The 15,541-nt window shown below is 49.0% G+C and overlaps 1 protein-coding gene across 2 annotated transcripts; it reads right to left on the reverse strand.

Moving 5' to 3' along the window:
• Nucleotides 1–7,769: 7,769 nt before the first annotated feature.
• Nucleotides 7,770–15,141, reverse strand: LOC123181261 (DNA ligase 1). Of its 2 annotated transcripts, none has more exons than XM_044593527.1 (18): nucleotides 14,022–15,141; nucleotides 13,816–13,932; nucleotides 13,487–13,588; nucleotides 13,290–13,403; nucleotides 12,221–12,451; nucleotides 12,047–12,141; nucleotides 11,785–11,872; nucleotides 11,433–11,564; nucleotides 10,576–10,688; nucleotides 9,886–9,987; nucleotides 9,560–9,621; nucleotides 9,394–9,465; nucleotides 9,245–9,318; nucleotides 9,093–9,149; nucleotides 8,519–8,596; nucleotides 8,357–8,434; nucleotides 8,164–8,277; nucleotides 7,770–8,057 (listed from the first exon to the last, which is right to left on the reverse strand). In XM_044593527.1, exons 1-17 carry the CDS (start codon nucleotides 15,117–15,119, stop codon nucleotides 8,209–8,211), a joined length of 2,682 nt encoding a protein of 893 aa, XP_044449462.1. In that variant the 5' UTR covers nucleotides 15,120–15,141; the 3' UTR covers nucleotides 7,770–8,057; nucleotides 8,164–8,208. The 2 variants fall into 2 exon arrangements, with proteins under 2 accessions (XP_044449462.1, XP_044449461.1); XM_044593526.1 differs by having other exon boundaries at nucleotides 7,770–8,060.
• Between the last annotated feature and the right edge of the window lie 400 nt (nucleotides 15,142–15,541).

Below are 15,541 nucleotides of genomic sequence, written 5' to 3' on the forward strand. Positions count from 1 at the left end.
AAGCAAACGGGAAGGAAATCGCAGAGTCTCAAATAAATATTACAAGCCATATTGTTCTTCAAATACCAAACCCAAGTTTAAACGCCTCCATGAGGCATGGTGCATGTTGCAGAGGTAAAGCAGGAAAAGGAGTCACCAGCAAGCCATCTCGTCATCCCTGGACGCCGCCGTTACCTGCAAGGGGTGCCCATTCCGCGGTGACGTTGCCCTCACCTGCGTCGCCCGCCGGAGTTGCAGGTTCAGCAGCACCACCAGTTGGGGGTGCAGGGTCGAAGGCGCGAAACTTCTTCAGCAGGGCCTCCACCTGGCTCTTCACGGCTTCAGCAGCGGCTGCGCAGCGCTCATCGTCCACGGGCTCGAGCAGCTCGTCAAGGTCGGCGTCGGGATCGCGAAGATGGAGGTGGCTGAAGACGCGCGTCAGTGCAGCAGAAGAGAGCGCGCGGGCTTCCCCCTCCACCAAGGGGCCAATCCCGTCCACGACGTCCTCAAGCGCCGCGACCAGATGAGGGACCAGCTGGGTGGGGCCCTCATCATCTGTCGCCAGCGGCTCCTCCAAGCCCTTCTCATAGAGTGCCCACAGCGCCACGCGAGACTTCTCCTCAAGGGACCTGAAGGCCACGCGGTCCTCAACTAGGACCTGTGCTTTGGCTTCCAGCTCGGCCTCCTTCGCCTTCATTTCCTTCTCCAGCTGGCTACGCTCCATGGCATGCACCCTCGCCAACTGCTCTAGCTCGGCGTCGCGACCCCTGATGGCGTCCTCTCGGGCCTTCATCTTCTCCGCCTCCGCCTTGTGGTCTCGAGCCTCGGCCGCACGCTCGTTGCACATGATCTCTAGCTCGGCCTCCAGCGCCCGGCAGGGATCCTGGGCAGCCCCAGCGCCCTTCAGCGCCACCTCGCGGGCAGTCGCGGCTTGGGCGACCGCTTGCTTGTCCTTCTCGGAGGCCACCGCAACCTGGATCAGCGCCGCCCGAACGGACGCATCGGAGTGAAGCTAGCCAGAGATTAGCTCCAGGCGCCCGGCCACCAGGAGACGGTCGGCGCCTTGAAGATCCTCTCGCAGCAGGGTCAGTGCAGAAAGAGCATGCTCCAGGATGTCAGGCGAGGCAGAAGGGTCACGGACTGGTGGAGGGGCAGAAGAAGGAGGTTGCGTCGTCGCCAAGACCTGCAGGTTGATGGCGGTGGAGGAAGAGGCCAGGAGCTCCGGAGCCTGCGGGGCCTCGGCCGACGAGCTGGGGACGATCGCCTCAGGAGCTGACGAGGCCTTGGGGGTCGCCCTCTCCTGGAGACACTCCTCTGGGCCTCGTGAGGACGATCGGGCCGGAGAAGTACGGACGCCGCCGTCGTCTTTCTGGGCCGGAGGAGGCGCGGCCGTGCCAGGCTGCTGGACCCCCGAAGATGTGGCCGTACAAGGTAGAAGCATCATGAAGCCGCGGCAGAAGCAGGAGCAAGAACAAGCTCAGGACAAGATACTCACTGGTCTACGGCGGCGTAGTCCCGTTGCCTCTTCAGAAGCGAGGAGCCTGGAGGCCTCGCGGCCTGGGGCGCTGGCGCGCGAACCCCAGGTGTTGACGAGGCCGCGGCAGCCCCGGGCGGCGACACAGCAGGGGCTTCGCCCCTGGAGATCAGCGCCGACCTGCCCTTCGTCGGGACACCGGGCGGTGGCTTCCTCGAGGGGGAGACGCCGGACCTCATGGTGACCCCAGCATGAGACGGGGCTTTCTTCACCGGGTGGTCGTTGATGTCATCGTCATCGGGCAAAGCGCGAAGAAAATCAGCCTTGTGCAGAGGGGAGGTCTCCCCAGACCCCTCCAGGGTGGCCGCCGAGTCCTGCTCCTCCTCGTCGGAGGACACCACCACCGGAGTCGTCGTCACCAGGACATCCGAGGGCGTAGGCGGCACGAGCCTGCGTCCATCAAAGACGGGCATGGCGGCGGCAGCCTCCGCCCCATCTGGGCGGCGGTACAAGGGAACGAAGGAATCCGGCGGGTACCCTTGGTCATCCCCAACTAAGGAGCGGAGGGCCGAGCCCAACTCCTCGGCAGAAAGGGCCTCCGGACGCAGGCGGAGGTCATCTCCGAGCTTCCACAAGGGGCGCGGGCGCGCCTGGAGGGGAGCCACGCGCTGCGTCATGAATTCTTTGACGATCATGGCCCCCGTCAGCTTCGCCGCCCTTGAATCACCAGGCTTCAGGTCAGCGGTCATCCTCTCCAGCACCTGCACCGCCCGGGGGTCAGTGAGCTTCGCATGAAGCCACCCTTCTTGAGACACGGGCATCTCCGTCAGCAGCACCAGCCGGGGGTGGGAGCATTTGGCATCCATCAAGACCCACTTGCTCCTGAAGCCCTCGGCCTTCTTCCCGGCCTTCGAAATTGCGTTGGTCTTGTTGGCTGCAACGAAGCCAACGCACCCCGAGCAGTGGCCCTCCTTGATCCGGAGGAAGAAGAAGTGGTGCAGCAATGCCACGGACGGCATCACCCTGACGTACGCCTCGCAGTAGAAGGCGAAGATTGACAGGAGGAGGATGGGGTTAGGATGAAGATGGAGGGCGTGAATCTTGTAATGGCTAAGGACGGAGTAAAAGAAGTCGGAGAAGGGGGGAACCAACCCTGCGATGACACTGCTCATGAAGAAAGGGTAGAAAGTACTGCCTGAGGCCTCCGGCCCGGCGGAGCCGGCCCGGAGCGCAGTCTTCCTCTTCCCATCACTCTCCGCCGTCATCAGGAGCACGGCGGCAAGGTTCTTCTCCGAGACGCTCGGCGCATTGAGCACAGGTTCGTACCAGGATGGCGGGGAAGCGGCCCGAGCCTTGTTGGGCACCATCGGCGGCAAGCTTGGAGGAGGATTTGGGCGGATCTGGAGTCTTTGGGAGCAAGGAGCAAGAAAGGGGATCTGGAGCAAGATGAAGGGAAGCAATGAAGGCAGCGCAGCCCGCGCCAGCCTTTTGTCAGCCGGGCAGTTACCAAGGCTGCATGGGGAAGCGGAGACGCCCACGTCCCGTCGGTTGCCATGCATCAATCAAGGCCGCAGGCGGTTAGGGCTCGCGGCGCTCCACACTTGCCCCTTGGCTTCGCCTCGAAGCCAAGTCCGAGCGCGCCTTTGGCCCGGGGGCTACTGTCGGCGTTCTGGGAACGGGGGTCCCCAGACTTGCCTGCCTGCGGCCCACGGTGTGGCTCCACCAATGGCCTGGTACGGCCCATCTTCACCAGCAAACACTGAAGACCCTCGTGAGGGGCCAAGCCTCGCGAGGCGGACGACACAAGACCTCCTCAGGGGCGGCCTCACTAGGCTGGCTCGCGAAGAGCGGAGAGATCAAGGGGAGGGGCACCTCGTGAGGTTCCCGTGATGTGAGCTGTGACGACCAAGGCCAGGCGGGCGCTAGCAGGCACAGAGTACCCGTTGCCTCTTTGATGCTAAAGGGGCAAGCACAGGCGAGGAGTCCCGAGGCATCATGCAAAGGTTTCCATATCGGTGCAACAATACCAAGACCAGCAGGACGGCAGGACGGAGGTCATCGCGGAGCCCGCGACGGCGTCACCACCAGAGCCTTTGGCAGGCGAAGACCACATTTTGTCAGGATAGCTTGTACTAGCTGTCCCCCTTCAAATTGGCCGTTGTGGGATCCCTTCCCACCTAATATTTGGGGAGAGGACCCGGGCCTCTATAAATAGGACTAGCCACCACCTTAGCAAGGGGACGGATCATTCAGATCACCATCCACCACACTAGCTCGCCAAGCATAAGAGCACCTCTCCTTAGGAGGCTGTTCTTCCCTAGTACTTGTTCATCCTCAGCCTATAAGGCAATCCACCACACCACACTAGAGTAGGGTATTACACCACATCGGTGGCCCGAACCAGTATAAACCCTTGTGTCCCTTGTTCTTCGGGTTCGACGTGCTGAGCTCTGAGATTGCGGTGCACGTGCGAGCTAGGGGGAGAGAGACCTCCGTGCCCACCCCAGTGTTCGAACCTCAAGGGTATCGCCGGAACCCGGAATCTGACATTTGGCGCGCCAGGTAGGGGTGCGCCGAAGCTTTCCTTCCGTCGATCCACGCTCCACCGCCCCGCCGCGTCCATGGCAGACGCACGCCGAGCGTCGGGCCGCCCTCGCCGCCCGCGTCGCTTAGACGGCTGATGTCTACTACACAACCTTCTTCTTGTAGACGTTGTTGGGCCTCCAAGTGCAGAGGTTTGTAGGACAGTAGCAAATTTCCCTCAAGTGGATGACCTAAGATTTATCAATCCGTGGGAGGCGTAGGATGAATGGTCTCTCTCAAGCAACCCTACAACCAAATAACAAAGAGTCTCTTGTGTCCCCAACACACCCAATACAATCGTAAATTGTATAGGTGCACTAGTTCGGCAAAGAGATGGTGACACAAGTGCAATATGGATGGTAGATATAGGTTTTTGTAATCTGAAAATATAAAAACAGCAAGGTAACTAGTGATAAAAGTGAGCACAAACGGTATTGCAATGCGTTGAAACAAGGCCTAGGGTTCATACTTTCACTAGTGCAAGTTCTCAAAACAATAATAACATAATTGGAACATATAACTATCCCTCAACATGCAACAAAGAGTAACTCCAAAGTCACTAATAGCGGAGAACAAACGAAGAGATTATTGTAGGGTACGAAACCACCTCAAAGTTATCCTTTCTGATCGATCTATTCAAGAGTCCGTAGTAAAATAACATGAAGCTATTCTTTCCGTTCGATCTATCATAGAGTTCGTACTAGAATAACACCTTAAGACACAAATCAACCAAAACCCTAATGCCACCTAGATACTCCAATGTCACCTCAAGTATCCGTGGGTATGATTATATGATATGCATCACACAATCTCAGATTCATCTATTCAACCAACACAAAGAACTTCAAAGAGTGCCCTAAAGTTTCTACCGGAGAGTCAAGACGAAAACGTGTGCCAACCCCTATGCATAGATTCCCAAGGTCACGGAACCCACAAGTTGATCACCAAAAGATACATCAAGTGAATCAATAGAATACCCCATTGTCACCACGGGTATCCCATTCAAGACATACATCAAGTGTTCTCAAATCCTTAAAGACTCAATCCGATAAGATAACTTCAAAGGGAAAACTCAATCCATTACAAGAGAGTAGAGGGGGAGAAACATCATAAGATCCAACTATAATAGCAAAGCTCGCGATACATCAAGATAGTGCCAAATCAAGAACATGAGAGAGAGAGAGATCAAACACATAGCTACTGGTACATACCCTCAGCCCCGAGGGTGATCAAACACATAGCTCGGCCTGTTTTTGGGCCCGGCGATTGCAGACCGAACCCGGCGCACTGGGGGCGCTCGGGGGCTCCGTCGCAAGGGAAAAACACGCCTAGGCCACATTGTCAGGCAAAAAGTCAAGCCTATCATCCAGATTCGCCTCCCACCCCCCGCGCGCTCGGCCACCACCATGCCGATCCCGGCGCCGCCCACCGCCCACCACCGCTAGATAGGTCATTCCCCGCCAGAAAAGTGAGGAGGTTTCGCCACGGTAGCCTCTCCACCACCACCCGGGCGATTTTTCCGGCGTTCCGGCCGCGTAGGGCAGTGTACCGGCGGGTGTGCGCCCACAATGCCGGCAAGGTGTTCGGCGATTTGCCTGCTCAGCAATGGACTCGGACGGTGAGGAGGCGCTCGCCGCGCTGCTGGAGGAGGAAGCCGATGCCAACGTCCAGGAAGAGGAACATCTCATGGTCCTCGCCGGCCTGCTCGCGAACAATGAAAAGCCGCAGCGAGGTGGCTCGGCGCCGGGGCGGATGAAAGCAAAGAACCGGCATCGTCTGGAAGGCTACTGCATGCTCTACTCCGACTACTTCGCCGACGCACCACTGCACGGCGACAAAGTATTTCGGCGCCGTTATCGGATGAGCCGAAAGCTTTTCCTCAGGATTGTGAATTCCATCCGGGAGTTCGACGGCTACTTCAAGTGCAAGAAGGATTGCACCGGCAAACTTGGATTCACCTCAATCCAGAAGTGCACGACAGCGATGAGGATGCTTGCATACGGAGCTCCCGGTGATTCACTCGATGACTATGGGCGCATAGCCGAGTCCACGACCATTGAGTGTTTCTACAAGTTCTACAGGGCAGTGGTGGCAGTGTTTGGACTGCAATACTTGCGAACACCCAATGCGAAGACACTGCTCGGATCCTAGCACAGAATGCAGCAAGAGGATTTCCGGGGATGCTTGGAAGCATCGACTGCATGCATTGGAAATGGAAGAACTGCCCATTTGCTTGGCAGGGGATGTACAAAGGCGGCAAAGGCGGTTGCAGTGTGGTACTTGAGGCGGTGGCCACATAGGACCTCAGGATTTGGCACTCCTTTGGTATGCCAGAAACTCACAATGACATCAACGTGCTTGTTGAAGGTCATTCTCCTCCGGCGAACTTCGAGGTCAATGGGCGGCACTACAACAAGGGGTACTACCTAGCTGATGGCATCTATCCGAGATGGTCTACATTTGTGAAGACTATCTCAACCGCTGTGCCAAGAGGCAAGAAGTCCCACTTTGCCAAGGTTTAGGAGGCTTGCAGGAAGGATGTCGAGCGAGCATTTGGTGTGCTCCAATCTCGATTTGCTGTTGTCTGATACCCTGCTTAGACCTGGTCGAAAGATCAAATGTGGGAGATCATGACTTGCTGTATCATCTTGCACAATATGATCATTGAGAGCGAGAAGAAAGAGCCAGTGTTTGACACTGAACCATACTACAGGCAGGGTACTCTTGCCCAAGTTGATCACCAGCTACCGACAACCTGGACTGCCTACCTCAATATGCGTCAGGAGATCCGAAACCCACAGGTGCATCAACAACTGCAGCAGGATCTGGTGGAGCACCTATGGAGGATTAAGGGCGACGCCTAGCTCGACGTGTGATGAAATATGAGTTTTTATTTGTTGAACTATATAATTTGTATTGAACTATTTGATTTTTATTGATTTTCTGTGATGAACTATGTGATAAAAATTTACTTATGTTGAGAATTCACGCCGAACCACGCTGAATATGAGCCGATTCGCGTCGATATCAGGCCTTTTTTCGCTGAGAGTGGACCGAAAAGCAACCAGAAATAGGGCCGATATCAACGCCTAGGGCAACGGCTGGATGCCCAACCGTCCCAGAGCTGATTATACCGCCGGCTCGCCCCTCATAAGGCAATTTTTATGCCTTTTGGAGAGCCAACAGCTGGAGATGCTCTTAAGACGAAGACAACGCTGGCGGAACAGAGGAGCTGGAAATGGCGCACTACCGTGAGGCGGTAGTCTGGGCGAAGAATACGACAGTAAACATGTCCGCCCTCCAGAGCCCTAATCGGCGAAGATAGCTTTGTAATAGCCCGAGCCTGACACCAGCTGTAGTGAAGGTCACGCCGTGCCACCATGCGAGAAAAGCTGTAGCTTTTTTTTCAATCATGATAGTACAGCGAACACAGGAAATGATAATGAATTGCATCCAAATTCATAGACCATCTAACAACGACTATAAACACAAAAGCAAGGCGCGCCACTGTCATCTCCTCTCCCTCGCCAGGGCCGGGCACAAGCTTGGTATTTAATGATGCAAGTAGTGGATTTGATATCGTACATCTTACTCTGCTCTCAAAGTTATTCAATTGCTTCAGTTAATTATTAATTTACTGAAATTCCTTTGAAAAGGTAGCGTAGAAAAAAGCATCCGCTATGTTGGTAGAATGGCAACCACTCACTAAGGTGTCATAAACACCTGAGGCCTGTGCACAACTACTTAACTCTAATTAATCTGGAGGATCGGGTTTTGAAATGTAGCATCCACAGCTCTCGCCAAATGAAAGCTGCCGTATGCACATCTTTGGGTTGTGTTAGTACACTTTGCAACTATTCAATTTTCCTACCATGCACACCACCTGAATAGCATGTATTACAATTTCGTCACTAAAACCAGAAAACAAACAAAAAGTTGCACAGGATTACATGAAATGAACAGATCTCAAGATGTCAACAACGACGAAGCAAATCACTGGACATGCATTCTTGACCATGTCCTGCTAAATGTTCACAAAGACAGGAAGCAAACAATTATCCAACAAGCGGTAAACATGCATATAAACTGTCCAAGTTAAACAAGGAGAAAATGTGTCTGGTGTTTACCTCAACAAGTCGTGCATACAAATGCACATAAAAATGGGGTCAATCTCAGTCATCATCCTCATCTTCTTGGTTGTGCGAGTGGTTTATTTTTTGAGCACGATACATGTCAGCAACCTGGGAATTTAAATACAAATCCGCATGAAAACTCTAAACTACATACATATCATCAAGAAAAAAGCAACAGACAACTTACTTGCTCAGCTGTGGTTGCATGTTCTGGGTTTTTATCATCACGCACCCGCAACAAACGAGGAAATCTTAGAGAGATACCCTGATTTCAATTCAAGCTTTAGTCTCGCCATACTCTGCATGTTTTAGAAATGGGGGGATGAGGAAATCAAATAACATTACCAACCTTATTTGGATCAACTATCCCATTAGCAGCACGATGAACTGGACTTATGCTCAAATCAGCAGCTTTGACCTCCCACACCTGATGACCAGTGAAAAATGATTAGATTCAGCAAGTCTGAAATTAGAATCATCATAACCCCCTTAAGCTATCAAGTGTATATATAGCCAACAATTTTCAGAGTCAACACCAAATGCAGATAAAATGCAAGTAGATGCTAGTTTTCACCTTAAACGCACTGTTCTCATTGCTATACATGAACTGACACAGCAAGAAAATAGATTCCGTGACTTCAAAATAAATGGGAGGCAAGATATAGAAGGAATAAGTTCTTTCCTTATTAGTTACTCGAGAACTAACCAGCACATGGCCTTAAGAACATAGAAAAATATGTTCACTCTGAAGTTGCTAGATTATTAATGATAATGGGTTAATCATCACTCTTTCATTACAAATCAAAAATAGTAGAACAAGCTAAGATCAATCAAATAAAGACTAGCAATGACAAATGACAAAAGTGAACAAAAAATATATAACGAACTAATAGTAACTACTTAAGTTTCAATGTGCATATTACCTCTGACGGCTCAAACCACACATCTGGGTCAGTTGTGTCAGCGAACCTATAATATGCCTGCAAAAAAGAAAGCATTACTATATACCTTCACAACAGGGCAGGATATTAATAAAAGAACCATTATGCAACAAGCTGGTCAATTAATGTATCACCTTTGGGTTCTTTATTACTTTACTTCGAAGGCTCGTAGAACGTTCTTCAAGTTGTTGCTCAGAAAATCCAGTACCTACAATTATATAAATATGAAGAATATAAAGAATTGATTCACCATTCAAGTAATTTAGGGTTACAAAAAATATACCTATATTGCAGATTGTTTGGTATTCTTCATTATGCTCATCATAGCATGCCAAGAGGAACGACCCATATACACCTTATTAAGAAAAAAGGCAAAAAACGATCAGATAAATGCAAACAGAACTATAATAATCAATTTATTTTAATCTTCAGTATGCATGTTTAATTACCTGTTCGTTTTCCTCTTCCATGAAAAGCAGCAATTGGCACTAAGTCTAAAGAGTCTCCAACACTGGCCAAAAGAGCAATACACCATTGGCAGAACAAAATGTTAGTAGTATTTATTTTACTGACATCAAATAAGTCTCTACTGTAAAAACTTGTTGACAACCCAAAACTTCATAGTAAGGTGTCATGTCACAGCATAAATGATGAGATAATAACATGAGGGATAAATATGCAATTTATATCCTGTGCTCCATAACTATTATCTAGATTTCCATGTTGTGCAGGCAAAAATGAGGAGTGAAATCAGGATGGCATGAAATATGCTAACCTGTCCATGTAATCTTTCTTCAATTTCAACCAATTGTTTGACCGCTTCGCCGGCTCATATGTAGCATCCGTATCCAATGTCTTGATAATCAACCCTTCACAACTTCAAAATCACTTAAATCTTAGTGCCAGAAAAAAAAATGGCAAAAGAAAACGGCGGTGGTTAGCATTGATAATAAACCCTTCACAACACAGTTCCATGTAAACGCCCCCACCCATTTTTTCCTTTACTGGAGTCCTGATATATACTCCCTCCGTTCCTAAATATATGTCTTTCTAGAGATTTCAGTATGGACTACATGCGGATGTATATAGACATAGTTTAGAGTGTAGATTCACTCATTTTGCTTCGTATGTAGTCCATATTGGAATCTCTAGAAAGAGTTATATTTAGGAACAGAGTGATAGATGCTACAGTTAACACTTGCTTATTTGACCACTTATTTTCACAGATATGTATATATCCAAGGTGGCTAAGATTTTGTAGGATGTCCTCTCACAGCAATCAAATAGATCTAACAATAGGAGGCCAATGTGAAGTGAAGCAAACAATAGAATGCGTTGTAAGTACTATTTTTTATGGAAAACTTGACTGTTATTTGCTTTGTATAAAGTGAACAAGGAAAGCTCATCGGTAGCAAACATATAAGCTGGCTAATGGTAAAGTGAAAGCTCTACAAAATCCAATTACCTGGAGTTGACAGATAAGTCAAGAAATTTTTGTATCTCCTCGAGGTCATTTGATGTAATTGCAGTTGCCAGTTGAAAAACACCTGGCACTTCCTCGAAAGAGTTGTAAAGATGCTGCCAAGTATTCAAAGCCAATAAATAACTACATCTTTCGAGAGTCAAGACAGCCGAATGAATTAGTCTTTTTTTAGGGTGCAACCACATCACTTTCTGGTTTATCAATAATCAGATTGTACACTATGCCAGTTTCTGTGGATATACATGTACAATATACATGATTAGGGAATTAATGGCAAGCTCTGCTACAATGGCTCAAGTAAAACACTACTCCCTCCGGTCCGGTGTATAGGGCTCGCTAGGAATCGCAGCGCGACCAAGGTGGATTTCTACTGGCTACGTTCCATCTCCTCTTCTCGTACGTCTCCACCTATCAGCGATTAGTTAGGATCTTTTATTTAATTCCTGCTTTTAAGGCTGGCAACCCAAGCGCCTTTGAGGCCCACCAAAAGGAGCTGCTAGCACCCGTTCACATTTGCATGCAACCAAAAGAAAGGAGCTGCTAGCGCACGGGTGCGGCCAGGAGTAATTCGTGCGGGGAGAGAGAGCGCCAGCTGTTGCAATTAATTAGCCTAATTAATTCTAGCGGGCCTTATTTCTGTGGTGTTTCGGAACAAATAGAAATTGCTAGTGAGCCCTATACACCGGACCGGAGGGAGTACGACTAACAAATATGGTGTAACAAAAGAAATCTGCAATCACAACTTTCTGAGGACATACCTACAGAATAGGATAGATAACCCAACTAGACAGCAGAATGAAATTATATATTATTAGGAGTCTACATGACTTGTACAATACCTCTCGGCGAACTTTAAGTTGTTCCTGGAGAAGAGGTTTCCCATTGATGTAAAGGATATCAAAGCCAAAAGTACAGACTGATACTTTGATGTCATTTATAGTAACACCCTTGCGGGCCCTTGTGCTGAGTATCTGGAAGTAAGGAGAAAGATCTCAGCATCCTTACAACTAGCAGTGACAAGGTACATAAAAACTAGGAAAAATTAAGGTAAGTATGATAACCAGAGGCATTAGTTCATCTACTACATACAACAGTTTTCATTGTACATCAGCTATAGGTTATAAACTCAGTTATAAGTATGGTGATCAATGGAAGTGAGCTTACTCATCTTAATAGAGAAAAAATACAAACCTGAAAGGGTAAAATTCTTTTCTTTTCGCGGTCATAAGCAACAATTTCGCAATCTAAGACAAATGACTTAACTGTAGGCTTTCGGATTCTGCATTGAGATAAGTAAAAATTGTTAATTCTCAGAATTAGGAGTGCACCAGGAAATGCGCAATGGACATACAGATTAGCTATGAGTTTGTAAACAGCTCTAGCTTATCAAGGCTAGCACATATAGGCATGGAGCTTCAATAAATTGGTAGGTGAAATGAGAAGGTAAGTATACCTAGAAATTGCATCAACAACATCAGGGTACTTCCCAGTATTCCTTTCAGCGTTCCGACTATAAATTTCTACTGTTCCATCCTCCATGCAATGAATCTTGCAAATTATAGTGTTATTTGAGATTAGCATGGGCAAAATATAAAAAATAGCTAATACCCATGAGGCTTGCTTGTACCTGGGCCCGTTCACCGTCATACTTGTACTCACAAGTGTACTCACGACCTTGAAACTTGTCGATAATCTCTGAGACAGATTTCGTTGCTTTTGCCAACATAGGACCAACAGGGACACCTATGGAGAAATTGCATGTTTCTGGAAGTTTCCAAACACCAGCATCAAGAAGAGTCGGGACAATTTTATCATAGATTGGAAGAACTGAATATGCTTCTTTAATTATTTTTGCGGCCTACACAGAACAGAGGGTACAGAAATATCAGAATGATCATACTAGTCAGTATCCATGCACAGATTTCAGGCAATATGAGAAAGAAAACTGAAAACATGAGAACATGTTGCGCATGCACACAACACAATGCTAGGATCAATACTACAAACTACAAAAACAGCGACTAAAGATATATAATTATTATATGTTACAATTTCACAATAGTTCAACAAGATTAAGTAGTGATTAGAGGAGCCACTACAGAAGGATTATGGGTGTGTTTGTTTGAGCACAAGTTCACCCCACCAAAAATTTGGCCAGTGAATCTTTTGGTCAAGGTTTTGCCACCCCATGTTTTAGCCATGTTGGCAAGACAAACAGAGTGGGCAAAGAGGCATGACCAATTAATTGATAACATTGTCACCAGCCAAACATACTCCTTCCGTTCACAAATATAAGATGTTCTAACTTTTTCCTGAATTGGATGTATATAGACACGTTTTAGTGTGTTTGTTCACTCATTTCAGTCTGTATGTAGTCCATATTGAAATATCCAAATCATCTTAGGTTTGTGAAAGGAGGGAGTACCGTACAAGCCTCAATGTTTTCAGATGACAGAAATGATTTTTTATAAATCCTTACCCCAAGGTAGCAAGATATTCTGAGAGAAGCAACAGGGATACAAAAAAGGAATTCAGCATGTTGCCAAAAAATCATAGAAACAGCAGGATACAAGCCTTGAGGGGTAGACTAAATTAGTAAAAGCTGCAACAGCATGCAGACAATAAGAGTTCAACACCTATCCGCACAAATATATAATTAATGTAAAATTGTAAATAGGAGAAATAAGTGCAGCAACCTCTTCAAAAGGTGATTGGACTTTTTTTGGCGGGGACCCTTTTTCAGAATATACAGCAGCTTGCCCAAGAGCCATTTGGACAGTTTTCTCTGCCAACCCAATACGCATCTTCGACTGCAACAAGTGCCAGTTCAGGGGTTTCTTGCAAAGAATATATGAATACTTAAGTGCATTTAACTAAACATTGCAATATTTACCTGAAGAAGTCGTATAATGTATTGGGGTTCACAGTCTGTTGCAGCAACAAGAAGTCCTTTGATATGGCTTCTTTTCTTATCTTGACTGTCTTTGCCAGATTCCTGAAAACATTATGCTTGCTAAGTGATTTCTGAAGTGGCACTGCATTCTGAACCAGCTAATCATCTCTCCAATATAATCGATTACTAAACAGAGTGGATTTATTTCTAATAATTAAGCATTTCAAAATCAACCCAATAGAAAAAAAATCATTTCATTTTGAGAATATCAAGCCACAGCAAGGGTTAAAATGACTCTTTAGCTTGAGAAAAATGAGAAAGCATATTACCTTTGCGATTGTACGAAAGGTATCAAGCACACGTGATATTGTCAGTGGTTTTGGCTTGTACATCATCTTCTGTGACGACCTGCTTGCTTTTGCCACAAGCCCCAAATCACCCAATTCCTACAGTGACGAAGACATGAAGCAATCAGTTTATGCTCAAACCACATTGCTGTTGCTCACTGCAGAACCTAAATTTCACAACTAACAACCTTGAGGTTCTTTTTGACATGCTCCTCTTTGCGGCCATATGCCTCGGAAAGTGCACGGATGATTGATGCATCCCCAATACCAAGCTCAATCCCTTCGTGAGGTGGCGCAATCCGGTTAGCCGAGAGGTATACTGTGGCAAGGAGATCCTCTGGTGTTGTGGCAATAATCGTACGGAACACGTTTGACAGGATCTCTGTAATGACAATCCGGCCAGACTCGTTGGAGATGAGGTCGAGTGCCCGAGCCAAGAAGAGGAATGGCACAGGCTCGCCAGGCTTCCAGTAGGCAGCAGCCATGGGATCAAACTCACTGCCTTTCTTCTTGAGCTCGAGAGTGGTATTCACCTCCTCTGACTTGGTGGCATTTGAGATTTTGGTCTTCTTATCCTCGGATTGAGACGCTTGGTCTTTAGATTGAGAGACAAGGGCTTGGTCAGAGGGCTTGGCGTCAGATTTGGCCGCTAGGGTTTTGGCCCTCTTCGGCGACAGGGGCTTCTCCGCGGCCTCCAATTTCGCGGCCGCGGCTAGCGTTTTGGACCTCGTGGGCGACGGGGACCTCTTCTTGGCCTCAGGAGCGTCGTCGGCCTTCGACTTGGACTTGGGTGGCGACGACGGGCGCTTTGACTTGACGGGCGACTTGGCCGGCGAAGGCGGTTTCTCGTCCACCGCCCGCTCGGCCGTCGCGCCGTCGGCCTCGGCGGCCGTCTTCGTCCTGGGCTTCTTCGGAGACGGGACCCCGGAGGCGGCCGGGGCCCCCTTCTTGGCCTTCCTGGCGGCGTCCCGCGCGTTCCCCATGAGCACATCCGCCACGGAGCGCTTCCCCCCGGCGCCTCCCGAGGACGACATGGCCGCTCCTCCCGCGGCTAGCGGCGGCACCGCCTCCGCCCTCCTCAACCTCGCGGGCGGCCTCTTCTCGCCGGATTTGACGGCGGCAGTGGGGGCGCGGCGGGAGGAGGAGGAGGAAGAGGAGCAGAGGCGGGGGCAGAGGAGCAGGGGCGGCGGGGCGAGGGTAATGGCTAGGGTTTTAGGCGAGGGGAGCGGGCGGAACTGGCATCGCAGCAGGGAGTGGAGCGAGGTGGTGGCTCGAGGGAGGAACATGAAGGGGGTGGGGGGAGGGTTTTAGAGGTGAGCCGGCCGGGCCTTGGCGTTGGTGGGTTGGGGCGGGCGGGGGGACGATGGATGGCGCGAGAGGCGACTTTGGTTGGGGAATTGCAGGCAGGGAGAAAGCCTTGGCTTCAACAATTTATTCTCATTTTCCCGATTCGTTTCCGTTTATATGGGCAGTCCATCCTCGGTCTTCTGGGAAACTCCTCAAATGATTCGCTACTCGTTTAAACGGGGATAAAGCTGGTGTTATCAGACAACATTTGCCCGGTTTACACCTTTTTTTATTGTTTTGGGAAAACTCTCAATTCAATTCAACCCCAAAAAAAACTCTCAATTCAATTTTTATTTTTTTGAGATTGTACCAACCGAACTGTAAGCTCCATGCCTTGATACTGCTGCATCCACATTAACTT

Source organism: Triticum aestivum, chromosome 1D (genome assembly GCF_018294505.1).
Source record: "Triticum aestivum cultivar Chinese Spring chromosome 1D, IWGSC CS RefSeq v2.1, whole genome shotgun sequence".
Classification (NCBI taxonomy): domain Eukaryota; kingdom Viridiplantae; phylum Streptophyta; class Magnoliopsida; order Poales; family Poaceae; genus Triticum; species Triticum aestivum.